This window comes from Pteronotus mesoamericanus, unplaced genomic scaffold (assembly GCF_021234165.1).
Source record: "Pteronotus mesoamericanus isolate MK-2021 breed Mesoamerican mustached bat unplaced genomic scaffold, CSHL_Meso_final contig_493, whole genome shotgun sequence".
NCBI lineage: Eukaryota > Metazoa > Chordata > Mammalia > Chiroptera > Mormoopidae > Pteronotus > Pteronotus mesoamericanus.
The window spans coordinates 1,006,891-1,023,879 of record NW_026555183.1 but is presented as its reverse complement, the minus strand read 5'-3'; the positions used below and the strand labels follow the sequence as shown (position 1 = coordinate 1,023,879).

General features: G+C 57.0%; 2 protein-coding genes across 2 annotated transcripts; both read right to left on the bottom strand.

The window, feature by feature from the left end:
* Positions 1 to 2,057: 2,057 nt before the first annotated feature.
* Positions 2,058 to 9,547, bottom strand: FAM50A (family with sequence similarity 50 member A). The gene is made up of 13 exons (XM_054578127.1): positions 9,329 to 9,547; positions 8,037 to 8,121; positions 7,838 to 7,937; positions 7,432 to 7,574; positions 5,061 to 5,143; positions 4,897 to 4,963; positions 4,690 to 4,751; positions 4,325 to 4,401; positions 3,862 to 3,916; positions 3,582 to 3,630; positions 3,412 to 3,482; positions 3,182 to 3,292; positions 2,058 to 3,005 (listed from the first exon to the last, which is right to left on the bottom strand). The coding sequence occupies exons 1-13, from the start codon at positions 9,437 to 9,439 to the stop codon at positions 2,997 to 2,999; spliced, it is 1,023 nt and encodes a 340-aa protein (XP_054434102.1). The 5' UTR covers positions 9,440 to 9,547; the 3' UTR covers positions 2,058 to 2,996.
* A 1,003-nt stretch (positions 9,548 to 10,550) lies between these two features.
* GDI1 (GDP dissociation inhibitor 1) lies at positions 10,551 to 16,484 on the bottom strand. Its single transcript, XM_054578176.1, has 11 exons — positions 16,339 to 16,484; positions 15,035 to 15,142; positions 14,790 to 14,889; positions 14,513 to 14,647; positions 13,870 to 14,068; positions 13,475 to 13,606; positions 12,857 to 12,956; positions 12,251 to 12,422; positions 11,811 to 11,955; positions 11,642 to 11,696; positions 10,551 to 11,553 (listed from the first exon to the last, which is right to left on the bottom strand). Exons 1-11 carry the CDS (start codon positions 16,381 to 16,383, stop codon positions 11,401 to 11,403), a joined length of 1,344 nt encoding a protein of 447 aa, XP_054434151.1. The 5' UTR covers positions 16,384 to 16,484; the 3' UTR covers positions 10,551 to 11,400.
* Positions 16,485 to 16,989: the final 505 nt, after the last annotated feature.

Here is a 16,989-nt window from a genome sequence, read left to right as displayed (position 1 = left end):
AGCTGAGTGGAGGTGAGGCATCGCCGTGTCCACCCTTTCATGCTGATGTGTGAACCAGGTGAATTTCTTGCCTCTGCAGGACGGTCCAAGGTAAACAAGAAAAGATCAGCATCCTCCTCTTCTCACTCAGCTACTTCTGTGACCTTTCCTCCCAGCCTCTCCTCCCCCTCCCTCCTTCCCTCCGTTCCAGGCCCCACTCCCCTGTGTCTTTGCATGTGGATCACTCCCTGCCCAGTTTTGCAATGACTGACTTGCCTTTCTTGTCAGCTTCAATGTCACCACGCCAGAAAGGTCTCTCCATCTTGCTTGTTCATTTCTTGTTCCATATTTGTTTATATCCACATACATTCACACACCTACACACACACAATGAGTGAAGGCTGGGCTGGCCTTCGTCTCTCCATTGTGTCTTTGGGATCTAGTGCACCTCTGGCCCTGGGACACTGGTCCCCAGAAATATTGTCAACGGCTTACCGACTTCAGTGACTTCATGTAGTTCGAGCATCAGACAGCAGCTCTCCAACTTCTCTCCGCAGCCGCCCAGCCCCGCCTCTAAGCTCCACGTTCATATGAATCCAAGGTCTCAGGAGAGAGCCCTAGGGCTAGACAGTACCCGCTCCGAGCAAAAACTTGGGGGACAGCTGCAAGAAGCTTGCTCCACCAATGCTCTTCCAGCTGGTCCTTCTGGACTGCCACCGCAGTCCGTACTTAAGACAAAAGGCTCCCCCCCGGGCTCCCCCACCGTGGTGCAGCCTTTTTCTTCACTGGCTCTAAGGGAGTCTCCTTCCCTGACGGTCCCCCTGCCCCTTGATCCTGACCCCAAAGGGCTTCTTCCTGGCCCGGCCTAACTTCCCAGGGACTTAAGGGGGCTTCGACCAACGAAGTTCTTCCCTGCCACGACCCAAAATTGAGCCTCAAAGAGCTAGCTTTCCAGAAGGTACGAGGCTGAAGGAGGCTCCCTCAGAAACCATCCGCCACTGGGTGAACTGGCTGAGAGAGGTTCATTTCCCTGGGAAGCCTGCTTTTCTGATGGCTTCTCAAAGAATGCAGGAGGGGGTTGGTGGAAGGCCAAACAATCCCCCCTCTAGGGTTCCTGGAACCGAACAAAAGGTCCTATTGAGGTTCCCCAGACTTGTTCATGACCTAAGGTCAGGCCTGGCCACCCCCTCCCTGCTGTGCCCGAGGTATTCTGGCCCTCCTCCCTCCTCCAAGTGACCCCAGATGGCCACATCCCAGACTCAGGGCCTGGAAGCCTGAGTGAGAGCTCCTAGCTGCCAGCCAGGCCTCCCCAGGCTCTGGCTGAACAGGACACAGGGTCCTGCTGTGGGAGGAAAAGGGCATAAGAGCCTCAGCACCCAGCAAAGCCCACACATTTGCCAGTGAGGTGGGGCCACGCTCGGAGCTTGGAAGCTCCCTACCAGCCAGGAACTGTCCCCCATCCCCTCCGATTGGTCTCAGGCAAGGGGAAGATGGGCAGTAGCCAGTTGTGGTCAGCTTGCCTTCCTCAGCCTCCTGGAGCCAGGTCTGCCTGCCTCAGCTTACCCAAGGGGAACTAGGGAGCACCCACCCCTAACTCAGATTCCCCCTTGGGGCCATGAAAGCAACCAGCCCCAGGGCAGTCTGAGCGGGGCACCCACAGCAGCCTTCCCATGTCAGGACTAAGGAGACATGCTGGGAAGGGCCCAGAGCAAGGACGGCAAGGGTGGGTTTGCATAGCTGTGGTAGCGATGCTGGGTGGCTAGGAGCCACAGGACAGGCCTGTCCCCTAGGGAACAAGCAGCTTGGAGACACAAGAGAAGCCCAAGGGCCTGGGAGGGAGGCTTGCGGCGGGATGCCCCTCCCATTCACAGTAAAAGAACCACAATGCCACGTAGGTGCCTTGGGGAGGGTGGGCTGGCTGCAGGCACAGCTGGACCTGCGCAGGCCCCTGTGGGTTGCAAATGCCCCCCTTCTCCCTCCTCAGACTCACATTCCCACACATCCTCTTCCACCCTCCCACCCCCACCAAACACATTCTCGCCAGACACAAAGACCACAAATATTGAATTATTCCTTTTATGTGAAACTTTCAGAATAGGCAAATCCACAGAGACGGGAAGTAGACTAGGGGATGCCAGGGGCTGGGGGAGACTGCTAATGGGCATGGGGTCTCTTTTTGGGTGCTAGAAATATTCTGGAACTAGACAGAGGTGATGGCTGCACAGCATTGTCAATGTACCAAACACCTCTGAATGCACACTTGCAAATGGCCAAAATGGTGAGCTTTGTTATGTGAATTTTATCTAAAAAAACGTGTCTTTTTAAAAATAAAACACTGCTCTGACTCTGACATGTACATTTCTTTTTTTTTTTCCCTACAAGGTTTCATTTATTTATTTTTAGAGAGGGGAGGAGAGGGAGAGGGAGAGAAACATCAGTGCGTGGTTGCCTCTCACACTCCCCCTACTGGGGACCTGGCCTGCAACCGAGGCGTGTGCCCTGGACTGGGAATAGAACCAGTGACTCTTTGGTTCACAGGCTGGCACTCAATCCACTGGGCCACACCAGCCAGGGCTCGCGCGCGCGCTCTTTTTTTTTTTTTTTTTTTTTAAGATTTTATTCATTTATTTTGAGAGAGAGGGGAAGGGAGGGAGAAAGTCAGGGAGAGAAACATCAATGTGCAAGAGAAACATGGATAGGTTGACTCTCATATGCAACCTGATAGTGGTGGGGGCTGGGGGGGGCAGGACCGAACCCACAAGCCAGGCCTGTGCCCTGACCAGGAATCAAACCGGTGACCTTTCACTTTGTGGGACGATGCCCAACCAACTGAGCCACACTGGTCAGGGCCATGTGCATTAATCATACAAGAAAAAAGCAGTAAATGACAACATCGGGGGGCAGGGGATGATCAGTGACGTCACAGGAGGGAGGAGCCAGGCATCTGGAGTCCTAGAGGCCCAGGGAGTGGGGAGACTGTAGGAAACTGGGGGAGCAAGTCTGCTCCACCTGTGCATTCACCGGATCTGGTGTGAGGACAAAGGGACAGAGAAGGGAAGCCAAGCTGAGCAGGGGTGGGTTTGCCCATCACCTGTGGTCCTCTAGCAAAATAATGCACACCACCCCCAGCCAGGCCAGCTCCCACGCCCCAGCTCAAGCTGACTAGCCCAGTCCCAGGGCCACCTCAGGAGGGCCTCCTTACCGTGTACTTGTCCCACTTCTTCTCAGGGTCATATGGTTCCCAGCGGCTGGCGGGGAAGATGTGCTTGTTCTTCTCATACCAGCTCCTTAGCACCACCTTGCCCGCATGTGACTGCGGAAGGGACAAGAGCCAGGCCTTGTGGCTCAGAGCCACCTGGGGGCCTGTTTCTTCACTTCCCCTTCCTCCACTGCTCTTCCCTCCCCTGGCCCAGTGTCCCAGCACCACCATACCTCATCCTTCTCCACAGTGGCATCACTGAGCAGCCGCACATCATCATGAACATCAAAATTGAAGAGCGGCCCTGCAGGGGAGAAGCAGCCGGCTCACCCTCATGCTGCTGCCCTGATATGTTGGGGACAAGTCGCTGGGGAACGGAAGGGACCGGGCTGGGCACACTCACCACTCTTCCCTCGTGCCTTGGTGACGATGAAATCATAGAAGCTATGGTGCTAGGGGCAGAGGACAGGAAAGCCATGGCTGACGATCCACCTCGGCCTCTCCCACCTACGTGCCTGCCCGGAGGCTGGATGCAGGCACAGCTACACACAGTGTGCCCCCAGCCCGAGCCAGGGCTCCAGAGCAGAGCAGTGACTGTCCCACAAAGCCCCCAGCATGCCAAAGCTCACCGCCCCTCCCTCTGCCACCCTGCCCAGGGCTGTGGGAAGAGAAAGGGGACTCACGTGGGGTATGATTAAATCTTCCTTGATGTACATGAGCTGCTCCACCCCTGCCGACCTGAGGGAGAAAAGCAGGAGGTGTGGCTGGATGAGGAAGCAGCCAGCCAAGGAGACCAGTGCCAGAGCTGGGAGACAACCCCAACTGCTTCGAGGCCGGCCTCTAAGTATGGTGAGCCCAGGAGTAGTGCCCACTGGGCTCCACCTCTAGGTTAAACAGCTAAGGCCAATGCTCCCACCTAAGCCGCATATGGTGAGAGGAATGGAAAAAGAATCCTGACCTTCTTCCTAGGAGCACAGTGCCAGCATGCCCCCTTCCTAGCCAGGGAGTAGTCATCCCGGTGTGCCACAGGCAGCAGCCACCACCGGGGGGTCCTGGTACCAGGGCTGGGACTGCAGGCTCCACACGCACACACACACTTGCTCACACACGCTCATGCGCATGTACATGCACGCGCGCGCACCCTACCTGAGCTCACTGAAGTCTTTGCGCAGGATCTCAAGTGCCTTCTGCAGGAACTGCTGCATAGTGTTGCCTTTTTTCATCTGCATGAGTGGGCCCGAGAGCCAGCACCCAGGACGCCAAAGAGTTGGAAGGGAAAGATGAGGCTGTGGTGAAGTGCTCTCAAGAAGGCAGGGGCCTGGAGGCCCCTGCCAGGGACCCCAGAACCCTCACTACCGTCACAGGTGGCCAGGCCCCCTTCCCCGCTCCCCCCAGGACCCACAGGGGCCACCCACATGAAGGGGCCTGTGGGGTTCCAAATTCAGATCAAAGCTCCTCCTCACCGAATCTTAGGAGCACAGGGAGCGGGGCGCAAGCCCCACACTGCCCACCTTGACTGTCCGCCGGTGCCCAGAGCCATCCCAATAACTGAAAGTGATTTCAATCTCTTCACCTACAAAGCAGAGTTACCACTAAGCCTCCAGAACCACGTGCCCCCAGGCTCCACAAGCTCCCTGAGGCTCAGTCCCCAGCCCCGGGCTCTCACTGCCCCAGGACGCCAGGCTGGGCCACGCTGGCCCCACTTGGTGAGCACTCACTCTTGATCTTCTCCTGCTTGGCCTCCCATTCCTGCCGCAGCTCTTCCCGGAGCCGATTCTCCTCCTCCTGAGAGAGGAAAGGGATAAGGAGGGAGACCCGAGGCCGCTCAGAGCAAAAGCCTCTGCCAAGGTCGGGGCCAGGGCTGGGGTCAGGCTGCCTTTACCTCGCGGTCACGGTCAGGCAAAAAGCTTGTGTCCACATCTGGGTTCTTTCCCAATTTCCTCTTCTTCGTGGGGATCTCTGGAGCTAAAGGAAACACGGGCGTCAGCTGCACCCCGGACCTTTATCGCTCGGGCCTCGGCTCAAATGCCACTTCCCGGGAGGCTTCCTAGACCATCCTGGTTGGGACTCACTGCCCTCTGCTCCCAGCCACAGAGGCCTGCATTGTCCTCTTCGCAGCACCTATGGAGACCTCAAAGGCACCCTTACGAAGGGGCCTTCACCTTGATCTCTACTGCCAACAGTGGGCAGACCAGGTGCTGCGTTCTTGTCCCATCAGCTGTGACCTGGAGTACCCTGGAGGATTTAAGGCGTCAACGTCAGTGCCTGAGGGAGGAAGGGCTCCTTTTCATTGGGTGGTAGGTTCCCCTCTGTACCGCAGTCACATATCCTATGTCTCATCCAATCCTCACAACAGCCACAAAGGAGCATGACATTCCTTTTTCCCATTCGAGGATAGTGAAGCCCAAAGCCAATGGGGAGAAGGGCAGGAGAAGCCAGCTTTGCCAACATCCTGGGACTCGGCTTCCCCCATTAGGACGTGGATGAACTAGAATGGTGCTTCTTCAACTTGCTGGTCTCAGCGCCCTTTAACACTCATACAAGTTACCAAGGACCCCGGGGAGTTCATATCTATGCGGATGGTAGCCAACGATATTCACTGAATTAGAAATTGAGCCTGAGAAACACTGAACACTGTAGAACAGAAAAGCAAGCACTGTTACCTGTTAGAGTAACGATGCCATGTCACGTGGCCTCTGGAAAACTCCACGGCACACTCATGAGAGACAGTGCAAAAGGCCAAGAACGTCTTCGCATGATCATGAATGCTTTTGACCTTGCAGACCCCTCAAAAGGGTCTCAGAGACCCCCAGGGGTCCCAGGCCACTCTTTGAGAACCACAGACCTGGAAGACAAGCCTGCCCTCCAGCCTGCTGCCCCAAAGCAGGGTTTCCAGAGCCTGGCTGCACATTAGAATCACCCAGAGTTTTTTTAAAAATCCCATGCTGGTGCCCCATCGCCAGGTCCCCAAACCAAAACCTCTGGGGGGAGGAAAGCCCCAGGGAACCCCTGGCGATACAGTGAGGCTGACAGCCTTTTCCTAGGCCCGCACTGTCCAAAACGACGGTCCCTGCCACATGGGTGTGTAGCTTGTGCAATGGCGTGCTGATAGTAATATTTTAAATACCAAATACGACTAAATACTTAATACTTCTAAGTAGTACGGAAATGAACTTCACTCATTTGCTTCCCCGTGTTTTACTGTGGTTCCTGGAACACTTGAAACTCCAGGAGGCTCACAAGCTTCCTCGTGACCACATCAGCCACTCCCCTTAAAGCTGTCACACCTGAGCTGTCACCACACTGAGCAGTGCCATCTTGAACTATTCCTTGGCCATCACACTTTCTAAACCAGCCCAGGCCTGTCACTGCACCCTCCTGAGTCCTCAAATGTGTCCCTCCTGTTACTCCACTTCTGGGCTCACTCATTTCTCAACTCCACATTTCCCCACTCCCACATCTCTCTGGCTATTACTGAAATTCCCCTCATCCTGAAGGCCCAACTCAACTGTCCCCCATGGGCCACTCTCCCTGAGCCCTGGGCCGGCCCAGGCCCTGGCAGGCTGCATGCTGACCCCTGTGATTCCCATTAGAGACATAGTGCCCTGCTTCTGTCCATCTGCCTCAGCCCTGGCCCCGCCTGAAGCGGGTGCATGGCACACAGGGTCCCCGTGCTGGCTTCGTCCTCGCTCCCCAGCCTCCCCAAATTATCCCTGTAACCCCTTATTCCTTCAGCTGAGACCTGCACTGCCCAATTACTAGCCACTGAATTTCTGTGGCTGTGCCAATTGAAATTAAACAAAATTTAACAGTTTGGTGCCGCAGTGACACGAGCCACATGCCCAGTGGCCACTTGGCAGCAGAGACACGTACATTCCATCATCATGGAAAGTTCTACCAGCCAACCTGATCTAGACCATCCTCTCCCCAACTCGGTCCATCCTTCTTGGTGACTACAGCAGCTTGCTGTGGCAGCCTCTCGCGCTGAAGACCCCATTCCCCTGCGCAGGGGCCACGCGTCTGGCTCTGACTCACTGTGCCACTGAAAGCGAGCCGCCCCCCGCTTAACTCAGCTTTACACACACTGCAGACTTGGCCCTTCCTCTCCTGCCCTGACATGTGAGGTTCAGGACCACAAATGTAGCGGGCAATCGAGGTTGGGGGGTGAATGTGCTTCTTCGCTCTAGTGCCAGAAATCCAGAACAGAGCGCTGCAGGCAGGGCCCCTCCCTGGTGCCCCAAGCCTGCCCTCACCTTCCCTTTCCAACTCCTCATACATGGCCTCCTCCTCCTCCTCCTCGCCCACCTCCTCTTCTTCCTCCAGAGTGAAGGACAGGCTGGAGATCTTCCTCTTAGCCTCTTTCTTGCGTTCCTTCTCTCGCAGCTTCTCCAACTTCCTGCCAAGGTATGGATAGGCATCATACACCATAACCTCACCCCGAGGTCCCGTCCCTGACCCAGAAATGCCTATGTGCTCAGTGTGGGACCCATGTTGTGCAAACCCTGAGGAGTTCTACTGCTCTGGGTCACTTCAAGCTCATGGGCAGGGTTTGATTACGACACAAGGGTCCCCCCTTCAAGGTGCAGGAACAGCCTGACCCGATCCCAAGAATGAGCTACATCTCAGAGGAGGGCTCCTGGAGGGGAGGAGAGGACTGACAGCTGCAGTTCCTTGGACTGCTCCTTCTTGGCCAGCTGCTTCTCCCGTTCCTTCACCAGTGCTTCCTGCTTGGCCTTCATGTCATTCAAGGTCACAAGTCCTGTGAGACCAGCAGACGTGGATAAGGATCAATCACCCAGAGCCAGTGAAGTGACAGGCCTCTGGGTCCAGAAGAAGGAGACATGCATGCTTTACGCACCCACTGTGCTGGACTTGAGCTCTGCCTCCACAGCATCATAGTGTGCAGAGAACTTCTTATCAATGTTGGATTTCATTATGTTCTCCTGAAAGCGATAGAGAGTAGCAGTGAGGGCCGCCCACCACCCCACGATGGAAGTGGGGACCTGGATTCTTGGATTCCAGTCCCAGATCTGCTCCTGGCCTAGAATATGACCTTGGAGAAGAAATGTCTCCCTTTCCTCGGTCGATGGAAGGTTCCACAGGGTTGTGAGAAGCTCTTTCAGTGCTGAGGGAGCCAAATGGGGTTCTTTCCCTGTGACCTCTGAGCTGCTCTGGCCCCTCCCTGCCTCCCACTGAGGACCAGGGCTCCCTCAGTAGCCTGGAGCCATGGGTTCTACCTGCCTTTGGAGTTTTTCTGCACCCTGCTTTTAAGCTGAAGCTCTGGAGACCCAAGCCAAGGGGTGACAGGAGAGTGAAGAGTGGCCGAGGGACCTAGTTCCTCCCTGAACAATGCTGTTCCCTCTCAGCTCCAGATGTTGCCAACAGCTTCCCATGAGGCCCCCTCACTCGGCTCACCCCCATCCCATGTCCGTCCCCTCTCTGGCCAGTGGCTTCCAGAGGAGGTGGCCAGCAGAGAAATGTACCTCTGGCTGTCCAGAGAGTCAGCACCGAGACAACGGGGCATGAATCGAGGCCTCAGCAGGACTCAGCATGGGGCCACTTCCTTGGACCCAGCTTCCACAGTACCTAAGGTAGGAGGCTCACCCCTCGAGTCCTCAGTTCATACTCTTCCAAAACAAGTCTCCCGCAAAGGCCAAGAGAGGGCTCCTTCCTTCCTGATCTCTCACTGACCTTTGTGAACCACTAGCGCCCCTGATGCTCTCGTCTACCTTTGTTGACACACAAAGGGCTCTGGAAAGAGCCTCAGCAAAGGGTGGATTGGCTGGGGCCTGCCCTTCCTAGTATCCATTGGCTCAGGGCAGAGAACCTCACTCTCAGGGCTCAGGAGCCAGAGCAAGGATGCTCTGTGCCTGCGAAGGGTCCCCCAACGTGACTAATGGAACCACTGACTGTGGCTTCCTCCAGTTGGAGACGTGTCACAAGGTAGCCTGGCTCAGCCTTCTGAGCCCATTTTATAGATGAGCAGACTGTCGCCAGTTTGCTTCTGCCCCTTGCTGAAGATCAGCAAGCAAGGACCCCAATCTGCACGCCGCCCGCGCTCTATGCCCGCCTACCGGGGTTGCGCGGGGCCCCAGGGGGCGAGGCAGTGGGCAGCACGCATGCTCTAAGGCGCCCCGGCCCAGCCCGCACCTCGGCGATCCGCTGCTTCATCTGCTCCATCTGCTCGCGTTGCTTCTCTCTCTTCTTCATCAGGTGCATGGCGCGGCCCGCCTCGCTCGCGGCGCCCTTGTACTGAGCCATGTTGGCAGCGGCAGCGGCAGCGGCAGCGGCGACAGCGACAACAGCCAGGCAGAGTCAGCGGCTCCGGTGACCGCGGCGCCCGGCGTCCGTACAATCAGCAGACGCCCGCGCGCCGTGACGTCGGCCACCGGGAACGTGCGGGCGCCTCGCCCCGCCCCGGCACGTGACTGCCGGCCGCCCCGCTGATCATCGGAGGCAGGCTTGGGGTCCCCTCGGCTTCCCGCCCAATAGTCCACACTCCTCTCCTCCCCTCAGCGCTGGCTTCTTTGGTTCCCCGTCAAGTCCCCAACATTAACCCGAGGACAGAGGCTGGGCTCCCCAGTCCTACTTCCTCCTGTTGATCCCAAGGCTGAGCATCCGGGCCCTCCACTTCCTCGATGTTGACTCGGCCCAAGGCCAGACTGCCCCGCTGCTGCTGCCCCGACAGCCAGTTTCCCTCGTTCCCACCAGTTTGACCCTCACCCAAGACTGGGCCCAAGTTCTCCCGTTTACAGACCACGAGGCTGGAGCCTGGGTCCCCTCTGCCTCCTCTTTGATTTGGGGGGAAGGACTGCTTGCTCCTCTTCAACTCCCACCGCCCCCCCCCCAGGCAGACCCCTCTCCCACTTTCTTTCACATTGACTCCTGATGATGGCAGTCCTGGTGCCAGCACTAACTGGCTGGGAGGCCCTGGGCAGGTTCATGTGACTTGTGTCCTTTGTATAGGCCCTTGTAGATCCGGAGCTCTTTTAATTCCCTGATGAAGAAAGTGACTTTTTCATAGCCATCAGGAGCCAGGCTAAGACACAGTCCCAAACTCATAGAGACAGCATGATATCCCAGTAAGCCAAGGCCCCTCCCAGTGCCCAACTTTTAAAAAATAAAGCTAAGCCCTGGCTGGTATGGTTCAAATAGATTGAGCACTTGCCTGCGAACCAAAAGGTCGCCGGTTTGATTCCCAGTCAGGACACATGAGCACTTGAGCGTGGGTTGCAGGCCAGGTCCCCAGTGGGGGACCCGTGAGAGGCAACCACACATGGATGTTTCCTTCCCTTCCCCTCTGTCTAAAAATAAATAAATCTTCAAAAAAAAAAAAAAGAAAGAAAAGAAAAAGAAAGCTAAAGATCTGAGCTCAGGTTTCCACACAGTTTTATTGGGAGGTTTTGTTTTCTGTGAAATACACTAGAGGTTGGGGAAGGGCACACATTCACTTTGCAAGATAAGGGTTTCCCACCACTAAGGGAAAGTCGTGGAGGGGGGTACACTGGGGGTCTGGATCCATTTTCCCACCTCCTTCTGCTTTGCTCACATTTCTCTCTCAGCAAGTATCAAAGGACAAAGACACAAAGAAACAAAAACAGTAAGATCAACCTCCAATGGGGCCACACCCAAGCCCTTTCCCCTTGCAGGCTGCCTAGGTCGCCAGGGGAGCTGCTCCACAGCCCCAGGCACCAAAAGACGGCAATGGAGGGGTAAAGCACTCTCTTCTCAGACAGGGTGGACAAAAGTTAATAAATTAGAATAAATTAACGGGGATGGGGAATGAAGGATGAAACTTTGTGCTGGGAGGGCCCCTTCTCTCCAACACGCAAGAGAGTTGGTGGGGGGAGGCAGGGGGCATCTCCAAAGGCCACTACAGTGGGAGGAAGAGCGGTGGGGGCAGAAGTCAGCTTTTTCTCCACGTTCTTCCCAAACAGAGCAGAAGAATTACAGGTAGGGGGAAGAAACACACATTAAGGAGAGGAACCCTCTTTTCCCAGGATAAGTAAGGGCCAAGAAAGAGAACACTATCCAACCCCCGCCCCCCATCTCCCAAGCCATCACTAAGATTAAGGATTTGGTCAGTGAATCAATGAGGTGGGTGACAGGAATGTGGTGGGGGAAGCAGAGGATGCTGGAAACGGGCGCCCAGCCATGCCCATCTCCCTAGCCCTGGAGGAGAACAGGGGAGAGGGTATCCGGGGCTGGGGGAGGGTCAGCAATCACTGGTCAGCTTCTCCAAAGACATCGTTCTGTTTGCGCTTCATGTTCTCAAAGTCGAAGGCGGAGCCTGCCATGCGCTTGTAGATGTCTTTGATGTCATTGCATGTTGTCTCAAAGTGTGTGGTGGCATCGTAGGAGCAAGAACAGAACACCTGAAAACAGTGAGAGCCAGGGTCCAGGGTGAGTTGGGCAGGGCCCTGGGCAGGCAGCCAGGAGCCAGGGCCGGGCTAGGCTGCCTACCTGGCTCTCAGAACCGTCGTCGATGGGCTCATACAAGTCACTGATGGCCACAAACCTGAGGGGCAGATAGAGGGGAGGAGACAGGCTTCACAACCAGCCTTGCGCTTCCCTGCTCCCCATTCCCTAGTCCTCCATCTCGGTGGCTCCCTTCCTCCCCCAAGCCCCTCACTTCTGGTCAATGGGCTCCAGCAGCTCCAGGGCCGGCTCAACCTCCTTTTCAGGCTCCGTGGTCTCCACCGTGGTGCTGGCAATGGCGATGTATTTGCCCTGAGCAGCCACATTATGTGCGTAGGAGATCATGCACACGTAGATATCTGCCCGCAGGAAGCACTCCATTAATGTGGGCACACAAAGGGCTCCCGTGGGTGGGCTCAATTTGGGCTTGCCTGCCCCTCCCCAGCTCCACACAGCAGGCAGCATCGAAGCTGCCATCCTCATGAAGGGCAAGAGTCCAAGCCACCCAATCCCTAGAGCTCCAAGTCATGGGGACTGTGATGTGGGTCCCTGTTCTTCCATGGAGGGATCAGGCAAAGAGCTCCAAGGCTTATGAGGAGAGGCAGTCACCCCAAAGACAACACCCCGAAGGAAGTCTCGTGGGGCTTGGCCTACCTGACTTCCTGTTGACCTGGTTCTGGGGGATGATGATTTGGCAGGAGTTGGCATCATTGGTGTTCTTGATGGGGTGGCTAAGGATACAGATGATGCGGATAACCTGGCCAGCCTTCCGCACACGGTCTGGAACGTAGCTGGGGTCACAGATCAGCTGCTTGCATCGGGCCACCTGTGAAAGCACCAAAAGGCCTTGTCCCTATTCAACACTCCCCTAAGTAGTCATGGGGATGGGCCCACCGCTAGGACTGGCAGCTCCGGCCCGCAGGGCACTCCTCTGAGCTGTCACCACTGCCCCTCCTGTAGCATACTGCTCCATCCTGCATCTCAGAGAGACAGATCCCCATATGCAGAGCTGGACGACCCCCTTTGCTGAGACACTATGATCAGGAACACTCCCTGGACCACTGACTGACACAGCACGTGTGCTTTGAGAGATACCTCTCCCCAAGAGGAATGGCTACGTAGCCTTCTGGAGTTCCAGTGGCCAGCCCGAGGCCCTCAGAACTGAGGAGCAGCAAACCCAGCAGAGCCAGGGTCACTGGGAAGAGAGCCCCTTAAGAGCTCCACCCAGACCATCATCATTGCACTACGGGGAAGGCTTACCTCTCCCTCAGACTTCACACCCACCACCTTGCCATTCTCCATGATGATGTCATCCACGGGTTTGTTCAGCATGTACGTTCCCCCATAGATGGCACTCAACCTGTGGTGGGGAGAGTGATGGTGAAGTACCCCACCCAGAAGAAACAGGGGCCAGTGCCACTGTACCCCCACCCCGACCAGCACCGGGGTGCAGAGGGGGCTGCCCCAGGCAGGCAGAGCTCAGGAGACCCGATGGTTCTTCCCAGGCCTGTCACCCAGAATATCCTGCAAAGGGTAGCCTGAGGGTGGCGTGAGAGCACAGCTCCTCAGGGAAGGGGTCTGGGAAGCAAAATGAAGGGCTCTGGGGAAGTCCCGACTCAAGTTTCCAAGTACTCAGTCCAGCCATAGCACTGCCTGACTCAGGCCGTGAGCAGAGCGAGTCCCATCCGCGGTGGGCTGCCTCTCCAACTCTGCCCTTCAGCACACTGCGGCGGCACCCCCATTACCCAAGGAGGATGCAAAGTGAAGGAAGACCACGTGGCAGACCATGAAATGCCATGAAAATGCTCAAAGGAGCCGTTCCCATTCTTGGCCTTGGTCCTACTTAGTACTGCCAACTGAAAGAAGCCGTTTCCTCACCTCGCAAAGCCCTGAGGCAGCTCGCCAAGGCCGTAGAGTGGGTATAAATATGGGCTCTTGCCATACCGGGCCAGGGACTCACTGTACAACTTGATGCGGTTGATGGTCTCAAGACAGGGCTGGTCCAAGTAGCTGGGGGGACAGAGTCAGAAGAGGCTCCAACAGCAGAACTCCCAGCTTACCCCCACCCAGGCACCAGACCAGCATTCCCCCACCCTCAATGGCCTGAGGAAGCCTATGTGTTAAACACAGGGAAGGAATGGAAAAGGCAACAGGTGAACATGTGGCTGAGTACAAGAGATGCGCACGGTGGGGCCAAGGAAGCAGCAGGCAGGGGGAGGGGGGCAGGGTGCAGGCCAGGCGAGGTGCAGTGTGCCATGCCAGTTTCCCCTCACTCATCAGTGCGGTAGAGCGCCAGGGCATGGCCAGTGAAGTCAATGACGTCCTGGCCCAGGTCAAACTTCCGGTAGACTTCACGCATGCTGGTGCTCTGGGGGTCGACGCCCTCAAAGGTCTTGGGGTCATTCTCATCAAAGTTTGCGACAAACACTAGAAACTTGCGGAAGCGCCGTTTCTCAAACATACCCATCAGATCTGCAGAGGTGACGTGAGGAGAGCCTTCATACCACACAACATGAATCTCTCCTTCCCACCAGGCAGGCCAAGAAAGCAGGTTCCCCAGCTCCCAGCCGAGTTCTCCCACTAACCACCATGTGACCTTAGATTAACCCCGCTGCCCTTCTCAGCCTCTTTCCCACCTGTACAGGTTCAGAAGGACCTCCCAGCTCTGACACTGGGGGATGTTTCACTGGTCAAGCGGTGGAGTCCCTGTCAAAGGCTAAAGTCTCTCAAGAAGGAGTCCCTCCCTCCACATCCCCTCTGCATGTGGACTTCCCTCATGGCGACCCGTGTGAAGCACAGTCAGGGTCAGTAGAGGGAAGACAGAGCAAGGGGCTTCCGCTACTACACGGGGATGTGACCTTGGGCAAGGGGTGCCCCCATCCCCATGACTCTCTGCCTCAGGGAACCCACACTCACTAGAAGCCAAGGCTTCAGTCTCAGTGGACGGCACTTTGTAGATCTTGCCCCCCTTGTAGACAAAGCTGCCCTCCACCACCTTGAAGTCCAAGTAGCGAGTCACCTCTGTATACAGTAGCATCTTTACCAGCTGCCCTGCAGGTCAGTGAGGGAACGGCAACAGTATCAGTATGGCTCCATCCAGAAGCTCCATTTGCTCTGGCTGCCCCTTTATGACGCCTGACCCTTCTCTGATTGTCCCAATCACAACCCACAATACTTCCTTTGTCTCCCTCACCATTGGCCATGAGGAATTTGGGGATCAGGTCAACATTCCAGTCTCGGCCCCGGCCCATCGACTCAGGTGGCCCCTCCAGCAACTGAAAACGCTTATACAGCTACAAGCAGGAAGGAGAGAAAGAGAGGTATCTCTAAGACCACCCCTCCCTCCCCTGCTCCCCCTTGCCCAAAGAACCTAAGGAGTGCTTCGGCACCCTACGTAAGAGGCTAACAAGGGATGGGCCTGGGCTCCGGTGGCCTCACCTCCTCCAGGGGTGTGATAGAAGAGCTCTCACCCCCATAGTAGGGGTTCCGGTCCATGTGCAGCACCTTCTTTCCATTCACAGACATGATGCCCGACAGGATGCATTCCTGGGGAAAGGGTGACATTTGCTGCACTCCTGACCACATTCCCACCAGTAGCCCTTGTTCCCCACCCCAAACTGAAGAGGAGAGCAAAGCTAGGACTCTGCATCAACCGACAGCTCCTTTCACCTGCCGCTGGCCAACTTGCCTAAAATTGGGGGGCAATGGCTTCATCTGGCCTCGGTCTCCTTTATAACCTTGCGGGGCAAAGAGGTGAAGATAAGTAACAGAGGCACAGAGAGAGCATTGAGCAGACACCCGGATGGACTATCAGCAACTACTGTGCCAAAGAACTCATCTATCTACATAGAAACAAACGAAAAGACAGATAAGACACAATGAGCCACAGAGACCCAGCTGGACAGGGAAGAGCCTCTGGAAGGGAAGTGAAGAAAGGCTTAGGACAGTCCAGGAATCGCAGGCCCCACCCTGGGCTGCTGGGTCCTCCAAGTTGTCCCTGACCCTGAGTCTTCCTACCTGGGGAGGGGATTCTGCACCAAGATTGAGGGAGAGGAGTCTCTTAGAGGAGCAGTCCAACGGGGTTTGAGGGAAGGGGGAAAATAAACACCTTCACCATTCACTGTCAATAGCCCAAGGACAAAGGCTGAAGGCACTAGTCAGCCTGAGGTCTCCATGGGAAACCAGGGTGGGGGAGCGGGAATGTGGTCACTGCTGCTCCTTCTGGAACATTCCCTGGGTCCCCAGGCCCCATAAAAAACCAGGGAGGCAGGATGTGGGCCCACCCTGGTGAGGCCCCTCGACCTGCAGTCCTTGTATTTCATCATCGCCAGGATTAGCGCAAGATGGGAGGGGATGCTGGACCAGCCGCAGGTGCGGGCGGTGTAGGGGCCAGTGTCGAAGGGTGGGTATTGGGGGATGTAGGGCCGAGTGGGGGTGCAGGCCGAGTGGGGGTGCAGGCTGGGATGGGAAGCACGGAAGGGGCCGACGGTCGGGGCCCGGGAAGTCGAGTTGGCAGGAAAAAAGGGTGCCGTTTCTTGGAGAAGGGGCCACGGCGGTGGATACAGGCGATGTCGTGAGGGGGTGGGCACGGGGCTGTTTTTTTTTTTTTTTTCCGGGGACCCGAGCGCGAGCGCCGGGGGCGGCTGCGCCGCGGCTGGCAGTGACAGGATGGGGCTGGGGGCGGCAGCATAGCGGGGAGGAGGGGGCGATGCGGGACTCCAGGCGCCCGAGGCTGCACTTACGGTGAGGCCGGTGCCCAGCACGATCACATCGTATTCCTCATCCATGGTCAGGCCTCGGTGCCAGCGCTGTCGGCTCCTCCTCCTCCTTCACCACAGCCTCCGCCGCACTGGACCAAAGATGGCGGCGTGTCGGCCACCGTCAGACCCCTCCGCCGCGTCAAAGAGTTCCGTCCCCTCCCTGTGCCCCACCACGCAAGGGCCGGGCCACCGCCTCTCCGGCTCTCCTCCCGGGAGGGATGCCAGCGCCCAGGCCTCAGCACCAGCAAGGCTCCACTCACTGAGAGCCCTGAGGGGAGAGGAACGGGGTGGGAAGGGCGGGGCAGGCCGATGGCCGGTGCTGCGGTGGAGGGATCCGTGCGCCGGTCTGCCTCGCCCTCCGCCCCGCCCTCCGGGATGCTTAGCGCAGCCCCCAGGGCCAGGCGCACGCCCCTGCGACAGTAGGGGGTGGCCCCAAAGGGACCCGAGGGCTGCTTTTGTCAGGGTAGTCATCCCCAGGCGCTGACCGCCCTGCCCCTTCCTGCCTGTGCACTGCAGACCCCCCCCTACCCTAGCCACTTAGGGGTCCAGCTTGTTGAAGACCTACTGCCTCTCCCCTGGCTCCCTGAGGCAGTCCGTAGACCCCTACAGGCCTTCCCGCCTCCCCCTTGACCT